This window comes from Coffea eugenioides, chromosome 2 (genome assembly GCF_003713205.1).
Source record: "Coffea eugenioides isolate CCC68of chromosome 2, Ceug_1.0, whole genome shotgun sequence".
In the NCBI taxonomy this organism is placed as follows: Eukaryota; Viridiplantae; Streptophyta; class Magnoliopsida; order Gentianales; family Rubiaceae; genus Coffea; species Coffea eugenioides.
Genome location: NC_040036.1, coordinates 4,843,216 through 4,856,807, shown reverse-complemented (window position 1 = coordinate 4,856,807; position 13,592 = coordinate 4,843,216). Strand labels below are relative to the sequence as shown.

At 37.6% G+C, this 13,592-nt stretch overlaps 1 protein-coding gene across 1 annotated transcript; it reads left to right on the top strand.

The window, feature by feature from the left end:
* The first annotated feature begins 6,734 nt into the window (after nucleotides 1–6,734).
* Nucleotides 6,735–10,860, top strand: LOC113762385 (monocopper oxidase-like protein SKS1). Its single transcript, XM_027305826.1, has 9 exons — nucleotides 6,735–7,076; nucleotides 7,795–7,904; nucleotides 8,000–8,270; nucleotides 8,365–8,503; nucleotides 8,954–9,320; nucleotides 9,504–9,869; nucleotides 9,962–10,040; nucleotides 10,225–10,427; nucleotides 10,524–10,860. Exons 1-9 carry the CDS (start codon nucleotides 6,933–6,935, stop codon nucleotides 10,621–10,623), a joined length of 1,779 nt encoding a protein of 592 aa, XP_027161627.1. The 5' UTR covers nucleotides 6,735–6,932; the 3' UTR covers nucleotides 10,624–10,860.
* Nucleotides 10,861–13,592: the final 2,732 nt, after the last annotated feature.

The following is a 13,592-nucleotide window of genomic DNA, read 5'->3' as shown; positions in this document are numbered from 1 at the left end:
TTTTTTTGTTCTTTACAAGAAAAGGGGGGAAAAGGGACATCCTTTTAGCAGCGGAATTAATATTTATTTATCACACAAGGACAAGGGGTATCCATCCTCTGATACGGTATTACTTTGGGGCTGGGGGGATGCGGCCACTCCCCAACCAGAAGATCTAAGAACAGGCAGAAAACGTGAATCAATAATATGTTAAAGGACTGGTTTGAAGAAAACGCGAATCAGCAAAAAACAAATCTTTTAAAATTTGGCCTTGCAGCAGCGTTGAAGCTGGCTCCAACTCATCACCATGGCTTGCTCCTCCCAATTGAAAATGAGGAAAATTTTGCTGTGGGTGACGGCTAATTTTGACTAATGATATGGGATGAGTAATGACTAGTATTATAAAAGCTATAATAATAATATTATTGATGTTGCAATCAATCCACAAAAGTTAATCTTCCCTTTCCCGTCTTTTTCGCATCAACAAAACTTAACAAATTGATCGTTTCATCCACAATCACATGGGTCGGCGAAGATTCGGACCAATTCACTTATGCTATGTTTATTCTGAGTAAATATGAGAACTATGACGGAAAAAAACACGTCCCAAAAGCAGTGAGAGGTCATGACAAATCAATTCACGTGTCTACGTTTATCATGCATCATGCATGAACGTTTACTATCAAACCATAGACGAGTTAATCGTCAAGACGAGAAGAAGATGATGATAAAATACTACTACTAAAGAATTTTAAAGTTCACTACTATCTCTTATCTTTAAAAAAAATAAAAATAAAAATAAAAACCCCTTGTTCTCAAGGGACGACAAGTACCTAGAGAATTTTAAAGGAAACCAACGGGAATAAATTTATCAAAATCTTTCCTTAATCGTGTAAATTTGTAGCCCGGGAATAAAAACATGCTTACACTGGACAATTTTGCAAGCTGCTTATTCAACTTCTAGCTCTAAAAGCACACCCGATGTGTGTGCAACTCAGATGCTTTTTTGTGATTTAATTTTATATAAAATTTTCATGTTAAAGCAAACTGTGGTATTTGAACTTTTTTTTTTCCCATCAATTGCGGGTTTTAGGAGTTACAATGTTTAGAGAGTCATTTTGCCAATATATGTTTAGATTAATTATGGTTAAAAGAGAAAGTTATTTTAGTAATTTCCGTTTATGTAGTAAAACAATAAGCTAATTTTAATGATGATACAATTGAAATTATATAAAATAACAAAAAATATTTACCCCAAATCTCCTTTTATATATAGTATAGATAGATACTTGTAAACTAAGCGGTTCAATTTCAAAGCCCAAGAGAAATAAAAGTCAAAAAGAAAGCGCCAGATGGCGAGCCAGAGAAAATTAGGAGTGGATATGGGCGGTTGGGGACCAGGTATGACTGACTGGGATCCGAGTTGGCGCATGTGAAGGCGTTGCAGAAAATCCGAACGTTGGAGACTGGAGAGCAGCAGAAGAAAGGCCGCATCCGCCGTTGCGATACTTTCTCCACTCTCTCTCTCGACATTCCACAATTCTTCCATTCTATTATAGTATTTGGTTTGGTCCGCCCCACTTTCCACCCATTCCAAAGCAATTGTTACCGGCATTAGCCTGTTTTCGCCACATCCAAAATCCGTCGTCTTCGAATAACAAAACTAACTAAAAAATGGATACCGAAAAGGAAAGGAGGACTGACCTACTTCTATTTTTTTTTTTTTTTGTCATCACTGTTGGTATTCGAGTCTACACCCGACTAATCCCACAGCGTTTCAGCAGAGCGGGCCCGACCGATGCTGAAGAAGATAACAACTGGATTTGTGACGACCCCACCTCCCCCTGAGGCGAACCAGAGGGTTCGGCGGGCCGCCTGCCCGGCTCTCGCCGGGACTCAGTCGTTCACTACAATCCTCAATTAAATACAAGATACAATCTCAAATATAAATCAAATATTCCAACATTTACATATCAAAAGCGAAGCGTCCACGCTTCCACTGCGCCACTCTGATCCTTGATCACAATTAATTATACAAGAGGAAGTCCAAATCTTGACTATTACACATCCAATCAATTCAAAACGTTCAATACAATCCCAATATGAATGATTACACAAAAGGAAATCCAAATTCAATCCATACATGAGATAATCCAGGATTAAACACTACAAGCCCTTCTTTCGCCTTGAGCCCTGTGGAGGGGAATAAAACATTTTTGGGGTGAGCTAGAAGCTCAGCGAGTAACCAGTAAAATCAGTTATCAAATCAGTTTCACAATCGTTCATTCCAATAATGTCATGATTCAGTAATCAATGCACTTTCATTGCTCTCGTGAGCCAGTGAAATCATGGTACTTAGACGTCCAACGCTCCAAACAATCATTTAACATTGAACATTTAATATTGAACAGTGCGAAAGAGCCCATTGGTGCTCTACAGGAACATTAAACGGTGGAGGAGACGTCGGGGTCCAGCACACGAATTCCAAGTACTCATTTGAGCCAAAACATGTCAAGAACTTATATGCCGGCACACAGGATATGCAATCAAAGAAACGATGCAAGAAACATTTCAAAGTAACGTTGAAAAGAGTTTAAGGTCACTCACCTCCACGGCTCACAATCCTTGTCCAATAAAGACAATTTCATCATTCAAGTCCAAGCCTTTCACTTGTAACTTAAGGTAACCAACGCTATTCAAAATCGGACAGCATTTCCCCATAAATTCATCCTTTCCATCCTACAATCAAACCCAATCACATAGCAATTAACCACAATTGCTCATACAATTTACAAACCATAAAACATATCTATTTAGGCCACAAAATCCTTCAATCAAAGCCTTAGAAATCCACCATTGGAAAATCCCCAAATAAAACCCTAGAAACCAGAATTTCCGCACAAACCAGAATTGTTCAGCAAACGATCACAATTAACGCATCAAGGGTCTATTTAACACCATTTCCAACCATCATTCCAACACAAATCATGACCTTCATATAAATTCAGAAAAATGCCCAATAAATCAGAAATTCACCATAAATTCCTTAAACCCATGAAATACTCCACAATATAACACATTTAATCACCACAAACCACTAATTCACCAATTTTAAAACAAAAGGGAACTTGTTTATCCAACTTACCTCAAATTCAAGAAAGCCATCAACTTAGAGCTTCCCATCCAAAAGCAATCAATCAAAAGCTTTAAACCACCATAGTGAGCCCTTGTGTGAAATATTTTCCAAAACCATCGGTGAAAGCATAAGATTTTGGTAGAAATTGAAACTAGAAAATTGAAGAGTTTCTTCTTCTCTAAAGAGCTCGGTTGAGCAGGGAACAAAATGAGATATTTTGGGGTGCAAAACAGTTAAAAAGGAAGAGAAATCAGCTGGTCAAAAGTTGTTGGCCGACATGCCACGTCAGAATCCGGCCGGATTTCCAGCCGGAATCTTGGCCGGATTCAAGGCAGTGGCTACAACAATTTTTTTTCGAAACTGCAAGGCAATCCGGCCAGATTTCCGGCCGGATTCGGCCCCTGCGTTTTTGCAAAATTTTTCTTTTCTTTTCCGAATTGAAAAGCTGTGCCACTCCGCTCGAACAACAACTATATATATCAAATGCAAACCCTCCTTCATACGGGGCGTCACAGGATTGCTGCCCGGGATCCAACCCGGGTAAAACTCACCTAAGGAGGCTACTTCCACCAGAAGACCAACCCAGCGCGGGCACCTACTTTTATTTGAGGATCAGATTTTTTATGTCTACTATTTGTCGCTCTTTCAAATAAAGACAAGTACTAGCATTTGATCCCAGCTCACCCAAAAAAAAAAAAAATCCAAGCAGCATACGTCAAAGGCTAAAAATCCGTGTGATGCTAATTTGGGCTCTCTTCACTCGAGTTGATAATAACTCTCCCAAGTTTTGCGGATTTGCCCCCATACTCTTAATCATCTTCCGGTCTACAGGCTTTCTTGGTATTGTTTTAAACTAGCATTTTGACCCGTGCTATGCACAAGGTTATATTTCAAATCAAAATAATATTTTATATATTTATATATTATGGTACAAAATAATAAATATATATAGACTAAAAATTTTAAAGAAGTGTATGCTTAATATCTTGAAAAAAAATTAATCTATAATGATTTACATGATAAAAGAATTGTTAACGCATTTAATGTGAGAAGAGTTTTCTAAAAAAAAGTCAATTTATCAATATCGGACAAAACATATTACGTTATACCCATATATCAAAACTTATAATATAAAAAAAAAATTATAACCAATTTATTTTCTTCCATTTTTAGAAAAAAAAATCTTTCTCCTATCTTGTGCCCCTAAAATTGTTGACTGCATTTAGATTAGCATTTTTCATAACCTTTAATGTATATTTTTTAAAAAAAATTCTCCGTCGTCTTTGAATAACAAACGGAAACTAAAACTAACTAAAAAAACGGATACTGAAAAGGAAAGGATGACTGACCTATTTCTATTTGAGGATCAGATTTTTTTTGTTGTTACTTTTTCAAATAAAGACAAGGACTAGCAATTGATCCCAGCTCCAAAACAAACACCCCTCCCCCCCCAAAAAAAAAAAAAAAAACCCCAGCAGCATGTGTCAAAGGCTAAAAAACTGTGTGAAGCTAATTTGGGCTCTCTTCACTCTTGAGTTGATAGTGAAATTTGGAGGACAGATAATAACTCTCCCGAGTTTGCAGATTTGCCCCCATACTCTTAATCATCTTCTGGTCTACAGTCTGTCTTGGTATTGTTTTTAATTCTACATATAGATAGAGAAAGGAAAAAAAATAAATCATTAACTCAATTGGACCCTAATTTTCTTAGATATCAACTTTATCCAAGAATTCGTAATCGTCCACTTCACATGTGATCATAAGATAAGGAATGGAAGCGAAGTAACAAAATTAAGCATTACTGTTAAATACACGCATCCTAAATGTGCTAAATTTGAAATTTGCATATTAATAAATCAAATATGAAATGGATTTATTGCTATACTTTTTGGTAAAAAAGGATAATTTTTTTTTGTAAAAGTATTGTAATTCAAGGAGTAAGTGATAATTTAAAATTATTAATAGTTGATCCACTCTACTTTTTGAATGTACTTATTTAGTACCTTTATGGCACCAAAAATAGGCAAGAACTAACAACTTTAACAGTGTCTAAATCAAATGTAAATAGCGTTGAACTCAAAAATATTCGTTCCATAGGTTGATTCTGACTTTTGTTGAGGTCCATAATTTCCTTAATCTATATCAAATGACAACATCATTTTACTTAACATTATCTAATGTTTCTGATAGTCCAATAGGTTAAGCACAAGAAATTATATGAGTGAAATTTTTTTCCTCTTTTTTTTTTTTCCAAACATCAATAATTGTGGCCCACTTCACATGGCTTCATGCTCATATTATATCTGTTTTTCTTGTAAATAACTTTTTTTATATACTGTTAGTGTATAATAATTTTTTACACTAGCAGGTTCAAATCATATCATATAATATGAATTCAAATTTGAAATTTAAATTATGCACACGTGACATAAATTTAAAGCTATTAATATATAAAATATTACAACATTGTCAACATATAAAAAGTTAATCATTTTCTTATTATTATAACATTTGAACTTTAATTGCATCATGGTACATAAAAACCTTCGTTTGGATTGGCCATTTTTTCAACAATAAGTTTTTTCAAATACAATACTATAGTAATATACAATAACTAAAAAAAAAACTCATCCATACAATATATTAAATATTTCAAAAAAATTTTATAGTAAAAATTTTTCATATACACTGTTACAGTAAAATTTTTCAAAAACATCCAGAAAAACAGCTAATCCAAACGGAGCTTTTTATAAGTTGCTAGATATTTTATTCAATCCTTTTACATGAGTTGGAAGTAACACCAACCAAATAACTTTGTTTCAATGAAAATAACATTTGAAGTATTATTTGGAATAATTACTGTAACCCTTTTTGTGATGTGTTGTATGTGAGATAAAAAGGTTATTGGAAATATAAAAAAGTGGATTGGGAAATGTGTTTATGATGTAAACGAAATATTATTTGAGATAATTTTACTATCCAAACATTAAAAGAGAAGGGAGGAAAGAAATATGTATCCGACATCATCTACACCTCGTTCTCTGAACCTAAAAATACATTTGATATCAAAACCAAGTTTTTGATCAATTTACAAGTCTATGTGAAAGTAGAATAAAAAATGCATAAAGATCAGAAATCTAATACAGATTTGTTAATAATGAAAAATAAAACGCCTATGATTCATAGGTACATCAATTGAGGAAAAAACAAAACGAGAGAAGGTAATTTGCCTCGTTGGTGAGTCACATTAAGCTATTAAAAAGTTGTACACTATTAGTCTTGCTGGAAATAAGCTTACATATTTTTACTCACTCCAATTTGCTTTTAAGTCTCCTCTGCTGGGAAAAATAAATAATGGAGACCAATTTTTAAAGAGAGAGGGGAAAAAAGGCAAATGAAATGCATCGTCCAACTGGTCAAGCCAGTCACCAGTTGGAAGAACGCACATCACGCCACACATTTCTAGAGGAGAACCGAGCGCGTTTAGGGCAAAACGAAAAGTTAATTGTTTTCTTAAAGTAAAAAAAAAAGAGAAATTTTTTTTTCATTCTTACTAAGAAAGAACAAGTTGTCTAAACACACCACCATTGCACTCCGTCACACTCCACTCTCTCTCCCTCCCTCCCTCCCTGCTAGAAGAAGAACGAGGAGAGCCTAACCGCCGCTTTCACACCTCTTCCTCCATTTTTCTTTGCTTTATTCACGTTTTGTCATGTAACGGACGAAGTGAGAAGCTTTTGGATTACTTGGATATTTCTCGACTGTAGAAAGATCATCTCTCTGAGCAGAAGTTGTTCGGAGGAAATTTGAATTTCTAATGGCCGTACTGGGGACAACAGCGGCTTTCTGGTTGATTCACATTGCTATTCTCTTTAGTCTCTCATTTGCTGCTGATCCTTTTGCTTTCTTTGACTTCGAGGTCTCTTACACCACTGCTTCTCCACTTGGGGTTCCCCAGCAGGTCTATTCAACTTTTCTTGTTTCAGCTTTGTTCTTTCTCAAGTCTTTTCTTTCATCTTTGTGGATTGGTTGATTGTTTCCATCTGATTTTTCATTTGTCTTTTTGCCATTCAGTTTCTCGTGAATTGAATGTTCTGTTTTGACCCCTAAGAACTTCATAATTTTTTCTTCGTCTTTTTATTGTTCGACTGGAGAACCTTAGCGACAGTGAATTCTTGATTTCTGCTTTGATGATTTATTTTCTCCGATAATATTCTTAATTTCGCGTTCTGGGATTTAAGGGCATTTTCATCAGATGTTGGTCCTGAAAGATTTTGTGCAAAAATTGGGATACTGAAAGATTCTAATATTATCCAAGAAAAGTGCATCTTTTATGTTGTTTATGTATGTATAGTTTTTCCTTTTCTCGCATTATATCACCGAACGTGCCATAAAGTTGGATTGATGCCAAAAAGGTTTGTTAGGGACCACATTTCAAGTTTTCATTGCTTTGCTCCTTTGATGCTTTTCTCTGTAATTTTTCATACATTATTTCATTACTAAATGGTACTGTAGTATGTTTCAATCGAGGTTGTTTTTTTTTTCGAATCGAGGTTGTTGCTTTAGTGTCTTTTTTGTGTTACTGTCTCTTCAGGTAGTTCACTGAGAATTACAAATGTGTTTAACCAACTTATGGGGCTTGGTCACTCTATTAAAGCTGAGTTCACATCTCCTTGCAGGTTATAGCTGTCAACAACAAATTTCCAGGTCCTGTTATTAATGTTACAACCAATTACAATGTTGTGCTGAATGTTAGGAACAAATTAGATGAAGATCTTCTTATTACATGGTAGGGTTGACTGAAGAAGTATGATTCGGATCTCGATAAATCTTAAAGTTTTGCTTTTGCTCTGCTTCTAATAATTTGGTTTCGTTTTCTAACAGGCCTGGGATCCAGATGCGCCGTTCCTCTTGGCAAGATGGTGTTTTAGGTACCAATTGCCCAATTCCTTCTAAATGGAACTGGACTTACCAGTTTCAGGTGAAGGACCAGATTGGTAGCTTCTTCTACTACCCATCTCTCAACCTGCAGAGAGCAGCTGGTGGTTTTGGTCCTTTTATTGTGACTAACCGCGATATAATTCCAATTCCTTTTGCAATGCCTGATGGAGACATTGTCCTCATGATTGGTGATTGGTATACTCAGAATCATACGGCAAGTGTCTGTTGGTTTTTAAGTTTTCCTCTGCAAACTGAAGAATATTATGTTGTTTAATGTGCAGCTTTGGTCTTTCTTTGATGTTAACTAGGCTTTACGAGAGGCCCTTGATAATGGGAAACAACTAGGAATGCCGGATGGAGTTATTATAAATGGCAAGGGACCATATAGATACAACAACACGCTTGTTCCAGATGGCATTGATTATGAGACTATTAATGTTGATCCAGGTGATATTTCAAACAATTTGAATATTTACCGTAGCATTTTGGCTGAAAACCATGTCTTCACGTGCTGTCCTTATGTTCATCTCTCCCAATGGAGATGCAAAAAGAAATGCCTATGAAAGGGAAAGTTTATTCATTTCATGATTATTTCCCTCTAAGGTGACAAACTATGATTGCCTATTAAATGCCATATTGGAACTTAGTTGACCTTGAACTCAGACAAAACCCATACCTGATGAAATTGATTTTCATTACACTTCCCAAGAACCACAAAATCTTTCAAATGATGTCATCTATGCTATATTACAGACAGTTATTGCTGTTGCTATTTGATATTGCTGTTGCGGGGCTTAATATCTCTAACAATGACGGATAATAGCCCACCATTCTTGATACTATTTGATAACGCTACAGTTTTTTCTAATTATGGTGGCTGTTAATAACAAACTCCAGGTAAAACCTATCGAGTTCGGGTGCACAATGTTGGAGTCTCAACTTGTTTGAACTTCCGTATTCAGAGTCATAATTTGCTTCTAGCTGAGACAGAGGGGTATTATACATCGCAGCAAAATTATACTAGCATGGACATCCATGTTGGGCAGTCTTTCTCGTTTTTGGTAACCATGGATCAGAATGCAAGCAGTGATTACTACATTGTTGCCAGTGCTAGGTTTGTAAATCAGACTGTTTGGCAACGAGTCACTGGAGTTGCAATTTTGCATTATTCCAATTCCAAAGGCAAGGCATCTGGTCCTCTTCCTGACCCACCAAATGATGTCTATGACAGCTCATATGCATTGAATCAGGCAATGTCCATCAGGTACTTAAATCCTAATTCAATTAACTTTTAGTGATTGAACATGGTTTGAAGTGCAATGCTATGTAGCTAATTTTCTTTGGTCCATCCATGGTTTGTTCTCACAATTTGCATGAATTGATAGCTGAATAGTCCATTCTGTTTCAGTTAACAAGGTAATCTTTTTATCATCTTCTGGTTATCCAGGCAAAATGTGACTGCAAGTGGAGCTCGTCCTAACCCGCAGGGTTCTTTTCATTATGGTCAAATCAATGTAACTGATACGTACATATTAAGAAGTGTGCCACCAGTGACAATTGAGGGAAAACTTCGAGCTACCTACAATGGAATTTCATTTGTTAAACCTGAGACTCCATTTAGGCTTGCTGATGCATTCAATGTGAAGGGTGCCTACAAGCTTGATTTCCCAAGCCAGCCACTAGACAGACCACCCAAAATGGACAGATCAATCATTAATGCAACGTACAAGGGGTTCATAGAAATAATATTGCAGAACAATGACACCGTTGCGCAGAGCTTTCACCTGGATGGTTATTCCTTCTTTGTAGTCGGGTATAATTTGACTTAATTGTGTTTGGTAACGATTTTCGTCTCGTGCTTAAATGCCATTAGAAAAACTGCAAGTGAAAATTATTGCACTACAGGATGGGTTCTGGAAATTGGACAGAAAACAGCAGGGGATCATATAATCGGTGGGATGCAATATCTCGTTCCACGGTACAGGTCTGTTGGACGTTTTTTTCTTTTCTTTAGTTTGCTCTCATCTAAGGAGGAACCTACATGACCATAATTATTCTTTAGGGGTTTAATTCTATTAGATTAATCTGCGCTGGTTTATTTTCCAAGGAGAGGCCTTCTAATTACGGTAGTTTGTATAATCTCCTCTTGCAATCTTGTTCCTGGTCAGGTTTTTGCTGGAGGATGGACAGCGGTCCTAGTTTCTCTTGATAATGTGGGTATTTGGAACCTCCGATCAGAAAATTTAGACAGATGGTATCTTGGCCAAGAAACTTACATGAGAATTGTCAATCCCGAAGATGCTGGTAACAAGACAGAATTGCCCGTTCCTGACAACGTTCTTTACTGTGGTGCCCTCGCCAAATTTCAGAAGTATAAAACTCTTTCAAACTGTGTCTCTCTCTCTCTCTCCCTCTCTCATGGCTCTCTGCCTCTCACGCTAACCCTTTTCTGTGCAAATGTTTGTAGGCCCCAGAAAGCATCTTCGGCTACTACGATCCATGTAGGCTCAAAGGCGTATCTGACGCTGCTAGTGGTGTTCTTTGCAATGATTTACATTTTATGTTAGTGTTTTTGGTTTGGTTTGTGCGGTAATACTGGTGGAGGATTGATTGATTGATTGATTGATTGGCTGGTGGGGGTGTGAACTGGCGGGATTCTCGGAGACTAGATATCTTGATTCCTTTTTTCTTGTATTTCACATTTCGGCATAGCATTTTTCTGGGAAAGTAATCCAGTTGTGCAGATTCTTCATAGGACATTGTTTTCAATGACGACTGACTGACTATAGGTGGTTTTTGTTACAGAGTCTGACTTGCATGTCACATGAATATTGAGAATTTATGAACTTTCTTGCATCAAAACCATAATTTCTTGGGCTTATTCTACAGAAAGAGGCGAATCCGGGTTGAAAAAGTGCATATGTATAATCTATGTAGGTTGAAACTCGAAACTCTTTTAAGCTGGAGCCTTGAGGTGGGTCGGTACCCGAGGCGAAGTGGCTTGTTTCTATTTGAAGGATCAAATTACAGTGGATTTGTTCGGTTGCATCAAATTTCTGTTGTTTCAGGCAGTCGCTAATGATTTTAATCGTTTTTATTTGACGCACAAACGCAAAAAGTTTATCATATGAAATTCCCAAAATTTGTATGTGGATCACATTATTTTCTTTGCAAGTATTTGGAGGAATTTTTTCATCTTGAATAATGTAAACTCTAATATAATTTAGACCACTCTTAAAGCTTGAACGATAAAAGATTTTGCGTTTAAATATTTCTTTTGGATAAAAAAAAACTTAAAAAATATTATACTGAGCGACATATGATTTAAGAAGACATAAATAAATTAAAACATAGTTCACCTCCTTAATTTTATAAATTCCCATATTTGTGTTGAGAATGCCACGATTTTCAATGCTTTTTGTGAGTGGACTCAAAAAAACTCGTGATTAAATCGGTGTGCTCTATTTGCGCCTTACAGTAAAATTTAGCACTAATAACCCCGAATAAAAGGGGAAACTCACGTCCTTTCTTTTGTGGCTCACACATGGTTAAACCAGGTCATCAAAGATTTAAGGGTCCAATTGTGCCACTGCCACATCATCTACCAAGTGATGTTTTGCAATTTGGGCTATTAAGTCTTTGAAGATTTTTCCACCTCAGGTATCCAAGTTTTGTTTATCCAATAGCTTTTGTTTGGTTATCAAATACCTCATGGACCAAAAACAACCTTATAGTCCGACTGGTTAAGCTGCATTTTGGGGATCCACAAAAACCCAACACGGAGGCCCATCCGAGACCAAGGGTCTATCAGACTTTACAGCAAACTATGGACCTCTTTGTTCCAAAGCGCCTGTGTTGTTTCACTTGTCACGTTTTTCGATTGCCCGCTTTTCCTTCAGACGTCTTTACTCTTTACCTATTTTGTTTTTGGGAAAATCATCAATTTCGTCCCTAAACTTTTTTTTTCTGTCGATTTAGTCCCGATACATTATTTATAGCCAATTTAATCCCTAAACTTATATTTCGCTTCCAATCAAGGAGCTTAGCGGCGGAGCCACCGCACAATTTCCTTCAAGCTCCCAATTGAGCAACCCAGAAGGGGTATTTTAGGAACTTCCATTCCGGAGCCATTAACCAAAATTAACCGAAACAAAAGTTTCATAAGAAATACCCACTCAAAACCCAAAATGAAAACAAAAGAATTTCTTGCTCAGCTCTCATAGAAGAGGGGTGGCGGCCTTCAAGCCTGGCTCTTTCTTCGCCGTCTGGTTCTCCCTCATCGATGCTCAGATCGCCTTCTTCTTCAGCTCCTCCCTCCTGCTCTCCACCTTCAATTCCGTCTCCCTCGGTCTCCTCGCCTCCTTCGCCTGCGTCCTTACCAATTTCTTGATAGGGGTCTTGGTCTCCCTCCAATTCAAGTGGATCCAAATCGAGTATCCCACCATCGTCCTGGCCTTGGAGCACCTCCTGTTCGCGTGCGTTCCCATCATGGCTTCCTCCATCTTCACTTGGGCCACAGTCTCGGCCGTCGGAAAGGTCAACGCCTTGCGTTTTCTACTGGATTTTCTTCATCCCCCGTGTGTGGTCGTTCAAGATGAAGCAGGAGGTCAGCTACCATGGAACTGTAGACACCGGCTGGAGCCGTGGGTGGACCCGGTCTACTTCGGTAACTTGATCCAGAGCATCCCAACCGTGGCTTGAGTGGAGGAGCTGCTGGGCAACGACCCGTCCTGGGGTGCGGATCGGCTGCATCGAAATGTGTTGGCGCATGACGATTCCACGGTGCGACGGGGTGTCGAGGAATGGGAGAGTACCAAGGCTGTTTCCGCTGGGGAACTTTGACGGCGCGATGATCACCATGGGAAGCTCCCCAAGGTTTCCAATGTATGATAATGATTTTGGGTGGGGACAACCCATTGCAGTGCGAAGCGGTAGGACCAATAAATTTGACGGCAAGATCTCGGCATTCCCAGGGCGTGAAGGAAATGGGAGCGTCGATCTGGAAGTTGTTTTAGCACCAGAGACTATGGCTGGACTTAAGAAGGATGTGGAATTTATGCAGTATGTATCCTCAATCCTGACCGACTCAATTCTAGTGACTCCTCCAGAGGCGCCTCCTTCTCCGTGCACCTGCATCATGAATATTGGACAAAATTTAAACACCCTTAAACGGATGCAGGATTGCAGCCAAATTTCCTCCTCCAAAACAGAAAAAAAAAAACCTTAGTCGAGAAGGAGAGAACAAATAAAAGATTTTTTTTTGTTTGAAAAAAAAATTACCGAAGAAAAAGACGTACTATAATATAGGAATAGTAGCATACAATATCTGCAAATGGTTGAGATCTCAAGCGTGGTGCGTTGAAAAGACAAGAACTTTAATTTTTGTTACGGGCCCACCATTGAAATTCCAAAAATACCCCTTCTGGGTTGCTCAATTGGGAGCTTGAAGAAAATTATGTGGTGGCTCCGCCGCTAAGCTCCTTGATTGGAAGCGAAATATAAGTTTAGGGATTAAATTGGCTATAAATAATGTATC

What these genes read in the sequence shown, in the direction of transcription:
- LOC113762385 (XM_027305826.1), top strand. Translation starts at nt 6,933, where the DNA reads ATGGCCGTACTGGGGACAACAGCGGCTTTCTGGTTGATTCACATTGCT. An exon ending in GACTATTAATGTTGATCCAG is followed by an intron (nt 8,504 to 8,953) that starts GTGATATTTCAA and finishes AACAAACTCCAG; the next exon opens with GTAAAACCTATCGAGTTCGG. An exon ending in GCCCTCGCCAAATTTCAGAA is followed by an intron (nt 10,428 to 10,523) that starts GTATAAAACTCT and finishes AAATGTTTGTAG; the next exon opens with GCCCCAGAAAGCATCTTCGG.